The 6,343-nt window shown below is 39.2% G+C and overlaps 1 protein-coding gene across 2 annotated transcripts; it reads right to left on the bottom strand.

Moving 5' to 3' along the window:
- Window positions 1-1,572: 1,572 nt before the first annotated feature.
- On the bottom strand, window positions 1,573-5,242 carry lto1 (LTO1 maturation factor of ABCE1). 2 transcript variants are annotated; one of them, XM_026292974.1, is made up of 5 exons: window positions 5,103-5,242; window positions 4,726-4,831; window positions 4,556-4,626; window positions 3,822-3,939; window positions 1,573-2,163 (listed from the first exon to the last, which is right to left on the bottom strand). In XM_026292974.1, exons 1-5 carry the CDS (start codon window positions 5,144-5,146, stop codon window positions 2,092-2,094), a joined length of 411 nt encoding a protein of 136 aa, XP_026148759.1. In that variant the 5' UTR covers window positions 5,147-5,242; the 3' UTR covers window positions 1,573-2,091. The 2 variants fall into 2 exon arrangements, with proteins under 2 accessions (XP_026148759.1, XP_026148758.1); XM_026292973.1 differs by lacking the exon at window positions 1,573-2,163 and adding an exon at window positions 2,171-3,579.
- Window positions 5,243-6,343: the final 1,101 nt, after the last annotated feature.

Raw genomic sequence — 6,343 nt, 5'->3', positions numbered from 1 at the left:
ATACACCAACCATCCCCTTCACAACATCCTGATGGACCAGAAAAGCAGCTGCAATGGACGACTCACCTCACTGAGCTGCAGGACTGAACCATACAGGAGATCATACATCCCCACTGCCATCAGGCTCTACGACACCTTAGCCAACGGCAGAATTCACAGACAACTGACTACCCTCACTACTGACTTACTAATTAACTATAAGACTACCTGAATTTCCTTTTGGGATGGATAAAGTTTAACATATCTTAAATAAATGCCATAACATAAAAACATCATTAGAAATAACTTTACTGTATGTAGTACTAGCACAGATTGGAATATTTGGGTGGTCCAAGACACTAATAGGTCAGAGTCATTCAACTAAAATCTTTTACACGGGGTGGCAACAGGGAAAGTGGCATCTAGGGGTTTGCACATATATTATTATATATTACAGGTATACATACAACACAAAATAGCAAGTAGAAATGTGTTATTTTCCTCATCTTTTCCTCTGTCACTCTCCAGCTAGTTCTTTTTATGATTGTTTTATCCAACAACTGACAACTGACTGACTGACTAATTAACTACAAGACTACCTGAATTCCCCTTTGCGAATGAATAAAGTTTGTCTTATCTTACATGCATTTCTCACATTAATTTCTTCTTGTACCTCTTTATTTCCATCTGTGGCTTTGTCCTTCTCTGACTCTCCTGCCTGAGCAGTCCACCTACTGGGACATACCACAGTCAAGATATAAACCAGTCAACATATCAGCAGTTTTTGGGGCACTGCAACGTATTTATTGATATCACAGTACAAAGCTTATTGTCACATTAACAGAAACTAATATGTGTGTGTACAAGATTGAGAGACTGTCTCTCATGACATAACCACTGAGAGACTGCTCTGCCCTCTAGTGGCTTGTTTGATAATTTGTTTGATCCAATTTTCAGCAGTTTCCCTTGGTAGGAATAACTGCTTACTCCCTTACTTTTGTCTGTGTACTTAACAGGTATCTGGAAATTATATTTGCTCACATGCAAGTGTCAAAATTCCAAACAAATATTTCATTAAAATCCTACATTCCTAACAAGTGTTTTTACATTTTGTGTTTTCACAACTGAAAGACATATTCATGTAAATTTTTACATATATTTAATGAATATATTCCCTGTAAACTCTTGCTGTATTACGCTGCCAGTGATAGTGATCAAAAATTCCCATAAAGTGAGAAAAGTCAATAATAACCTTGATCGAATACATCCACCGTATGCATATTCTATGTGTAAGTACAGTACAAAGGATATGTTGACAAAAACATACAGAAAGTCCTATGGACTTTGGGTGGCGTGCCTGTTTCTGTTGAGTGTTGGTTTGTTGGGTGTCTGCGGAGTCTAATCTGTAACATTGTATCATATTCGCTGTTACCGGTTGTGTAACGTGAATCTGAAAATTATAATACAGTTTTCATAAAAGCATGGAATAGAGACGAAATGAAAACAATTTCAGCAAATGAACTAAGTAATTGTCTACACTATTGAAAAGTGGCCCAAGTTACACATTAAAATAGACACTTCAGACATGTAAAGTGCCTTCAGATGATTTTTATTGTGATTTATTTATTAAATTGAGTCAAATCATATTGTGAACTACAGAGAATTCACTTTGGTGTCTTTGTCCCTGTTTCCTGTGTTTGGGAAACAAACCTCTCATTGTTGTCTTACAGACTCTTTACTGCTTTATTGAATTTCATTCTGTTTGTTAAATACACACAGATTCACTGCTATAAATCCAGTCTTTGAACCCAGCCTAACAAGGTAAACACAGATTCTTTTTCTTGAATGGGTGTCTTACTGGAGGCAAAGTGAAGGCAGTCATGAATCAGTGAGCTCCATGGATCTTACTACATGTCACACCTTTTCACCAGAGCATGAAGGTAAAGACTAGTCTCCGAGATGACAGTCAGACTGAGAGAGGCACCACCTCCCGCCCCAGTTATGAATGCACTCCCACATCAGGCCTGCCAACTGACAGCAACTCAGCTTCTGTCTCTTTTGCCAGGGACACAGAGGTAGGCTCAGCTTCTCCTCTTCATCTTCAAATCAGAATCAGAAAGATGTCCCCTCAGAGCTTTTGATGTAATCCTTGAAGTCAGCTGGGACACTCAGCATGGAGCATATCTGGACAGTACCAGACAAGTGGTGATACATTAACTGCTCTGCTAACCCTTGCACAAAAAAGTGTATTCAAGTGTAAACTTCTTATTTTACTTTGTATGTACTCATCAGTGATATACTAAACAAAATACACCCAGGTACACTTGGCTTATAAGTATACAGAAGTACCTAATGGGACTTTTCCTCTAGCACTACTTGGCTCGACTTGACTGGACTCGGTTTTTTGGGTATTCCATTAGGAGATAGTACCTGGTAGCCGGTATTTTTTTAGTACCTCCTCAGCCAAAGTTCCAAGTGAGTCATGCTGATACTAAAATGTAACATCAGACTGAGGGCTACTGATTGGCCAGGGAGTGACGTCATTAGAGGAGTCATAAGCGTGACATCCAACCGCGTCCGCCACAAAAATCAAATCCATTTTTTAAAAATCGGCAACAGCAACCGTTCGTTTTTCCATTTTTATAGTTTTAGCGACTCACAAAACAACGTTGTTCTAGAAAAAGGTGCGGATGTTTCGGTGCTTGGTGGCATCATGTCAGTTTCGTGCCGCCATGTTCTGAAGGCCCTGCCCACATTGAGGTGGTACTAAATCGTAATGAAAAATGACCAAAACCGAGTTGAGTCGAGTAGACTACAGCCAACTGTGTAATGGAAAGGGGTATAAATATACTTGGACTATACTTGTACTTAACTTTTTGACAGAGGTACACCTAGTAAAATTAAGTACAATTAATCATTATTGCCTTATACAAAGGGCTAGGAATTGAGACCCGGTTCTAGTTTAGAATTGGTTCCAAATGGTCCGATCCATTGGAAGGTTTTGGTGTGGCCTTGTCAAAGTCTGGACTTAAATCCAATTAAGATGATATGGCATGACGTTAAACAGGCCGTTCAAGGTTCAAAAACCCTCCAATGTTCCTGAATTAAAATATCTCTGCAAAGAAGAGTGGGTCAAAGTTCCTCCACAGTGATGTGAAAGACTTATCGCAAACACTTGATTGCAGTTGGTGTTGCCAAGGGTGGCACAGCCAGTTATTAGGTTTAAGGGGCCGTTACTTTTTCGCATAGGCCCAGGTTTGGACAGCTTTTGTCCCTTTACAAATGAAATCATCATTTAAAAACTTAAGTGTGTCAAATATGCAAAAAAAAAAAAAAATTTAAAAATCAAGAAAGGGGCAAATACTTTTTTACAGCACTGTACAAAATGAACATCCTCTGTTGCCTTCTGCTCCACAGATATTACATCAGTGAAACAATTTCAATAGCTTGAAATTGATTATCTAGATGTTCTTTTCATTTCCAGCTTCAGATGCTGGGTTTTAAACCGGTTTGGCTGAGTAGCTGCTCTTTAGCGTTTTCAGCTCTGGTTGGTGGTGGTTCATCTTGGTCTAATGTAGAGTTTATGGTTGTGAGATTCTCCTGTAACATTCACCAAACGAGGTCTTAGTGCATTTGAATTAGCATCTTATTGAAACACCTATACTGTCCTGACACATGGACTTCAAGAAATTCATCAAGGAGGAAAGTCAATATTTCTGCACACACCATGCATCTGATCATAATTAGTTATTTGATAAGATGTATTCCAAATTTTATTTATCTGAACACGCCACATATGCCTTTGAGCTTCTCACTCACTATATTTGAAGTAAATGGAGTACCTGTCTGAACTTGGCTCGAAGCTTCTCCATATCCTCCTGTAGTTTCACAGACTGTGCGTCATGATGAGGAGAGTTCTGGATTAAACCCAGGAGAGCCTCCAGAGTTTTTAGACGCTTCCTGTTAGCACACAAACATATGGACGCACAATGACCAAACTCACTTTGACCCTGATTTCAGGACTTTTAAAGAAACAATTCACATTCATTCCTTTGAAGGAGTACACAGTCTCTGTATCATTACGAAGAAACTACCTGATATTCCTCAACTTCCTTAAAAGGTTAACTTAATTTCCTGCATGTGATGATCTGGAATCTCAAAATTCATCAATTTATAACCTTAATGTCTCTCTGTGTACGTCAACCAACCAGTTGCCCAACTGCATGGTGGGAGGCGTCCCAACATCACAACCAATGCTAATCTTGGTTTCAACTCTCGAGTCATGCAGTCTTTATTTCAAAATGAAATTCTACTGTTAATCAAGATGAAATCACCCAAGACTGCCAAGTCAGTCTTCTATCAGAGATTTAGCTGGATGATAACATGATCATTCTAGCCTGAAAACAGCATCTACTAGTTATGCCTCTGTACTGTCACAGGGGTCTGGTCGCTGCCTCCTGCTTTCAGTTATTTAATATGAATCAGTAGAAAATTTGGTTTAAAACATTTGCATCATGTATGTAACTTATGAAATGTCCAAGAAAACAAATATTATTGTAGTCAAGAGGATACACACCTTGATTTCACATCTGTATTTTGTTGGAGGAGACATTTCCACGTGATGGCAAACCCATAATAGAAGGAAATCTGTAGGTCAGAGGCAAACACTGAATACAGTCTAAATACAGTCGGATGTGGCAGATAAAAGATTGGACGGCAACTCCACCCGCAACCAGTCCCACTCACCTCGGCGGACAGCTTTGCCCCATGGCAGGCTCCGTGTCTGCGACCCTCCAGCAGTCCTCGGTGGGTCCCCTGCTCAAATCCCTGCTGGTAGCCCTCCCCTCGGAACCTAAGTAGATAAGCACCAACACCACCCTCAGCCTCGCTGGAGATGACTTTTACCTCTTGTATTTTTGAGTACTGGGCCACAGGGACTGAAAACAACGACCAACATGACTTATTTTCATCAAGCCAACGTTAAACGTGTGGCTGTTTTATAACCTTATATCAATAATATGCCAAACTGAGAAAGTAACGTTAATCCCATTGAACCGACAGCTGCTTCAGCGTGTTTTCTAACAGGTTGACCGGGTAGACACAACAACAGCCAGAAAACCCACCGCTCATCCGCCAAAACAATACTGTCAAACAAATCTTCAGACATCGCGACCGACCACAAGCTTCTCCTACTCTGGACAGTCTAAAACATCCTGCGCCACGTGATCGGGGACGTAAACCACGCACGTTAACACGCTTTCCTCCTTCCGGCCACGCTTCTTCCTCTGATGCCTATTAGCTAATGACGGAAACAACTGTTGTGCATTACCGCCTCCATCTGGTAGAGTGAGGACCAGGAGGCTCGAACTGACCTTCAAAAAATCTGTTATAATTGAAACTATTGTTATGCGTCTGAAACTTTAGATGAGGTGTTCTTTGTGTTTCATTCTTCTGTACCATGATGTCTTGTAAAGTTTCTTCCTAATCACAATATTGACATTACCCTATTGTGTTATTTTTAATACTGTATTAGTGATGCTCTCATCATTAGGGGGAGCTGTGTAGCCATATAGCCAAAGGCTATTTAATGAATAGATGGAATTGATTCAGGTGTGCTGATGGGAGGAACAAACAGTTTTAGACTATTGTGTTTGACAATGGAATGAGGGATGTATGTATTGTTATTTTTAAGGTTATGGACAAGAATATGAGAGATGGCAAACAGACGTTTTTCAGTCTGCATATTGATTTTAAAACATTTTGCAACTGTACGTGTGTGAAAAATAAATATTATCACCAAACTATCATGGAGTGGGCACATGCGTCAAAAGAAAAGCATCAGCAACTGTTAACTGATTGTTTTAGAAAGTCAAAGCGTCACAACACCCTGAATTTGGTACAAAAAAGGAACCTGACACTATGGAAATGTGAGTCCTGTGATGTGGCCATCTGTGTCATTGTTGCCAGAAACTGTTTCAAGGATTAAAAAACACAACAAAAAAAGTCTATCGTGACACCTGATTTATGTTGTAAATTTAAATTCATTGCAGTATTATCTTCCTGTATACAAGTTCTCTTTCTAATTGTGCACAGTACATACAAGCTTTTAGTACAGCAGTACTGCTGGAATAAAAGACATTCTTTTTTGTTGTAAATTTTTGCATGTAGTTTGATTTTATCTCTTTGATATTGTACAATACTGTGTTAAGTTTTATAATGGAATTTTTTTTTCAATGATTTATTATTCTTAGTGATTATGATTTTTATTATATCTCACTGTATTCTTGATTTTTATTTGTTTTCACAGGGTCTTCATTTACAGGTTATATCACCGAGTTCACTAAAGAGCTCAGATGTCTTGTGT

The sequence above is a fragment of the Mastacembelus armatus genome, chromosome 3, assembly GCF_900324485.2.
Source record: "Mastacembelus armatus chromosome 3, fMasArm1.2, whole genome shotgun sequence".
In the NCBI taxonomy this organism is placed as follows: domain Eukaryota; kingdom Metazoa; phylum Chordata; class Actinopteri; order Synbranchiformes; family Mastacembelidae; genus Mastacembelus; species Mastacembelus armatus.
Note: the sequence above shows the minus strand (reverse complement) of the source record. Positions and strands in the feature narration are given on the sequence as shown.

What these genes read in the sequence shown, in the direction of transcription:
- lto1 (XM_026292973.1), bottom strand. Translation starts at nt 5,146, where the DNA reads ATGTCTGAAGATTTGTTTGACAGTATTGTTTTGGCGGATGAGCG. An exon ending in ATTGTTTTGGCGGATGAGCG is followed by an intron (nt 4,832 to 5,102) that starts GTGGGTTTTCTG and finishes TTATCTACTTAG; the next exon opens with GTTCCGAGGGGAGGGCTACC. An exon ending in GGGCAAAGCTGTCCGCCGAG is followed by an intron (nt 4,627 to 4,725) that starts GTGAGTGGGACT and finishes TCTGACCTACAG; the next exon opens with ATTTCCTTCTATTATGGGTT.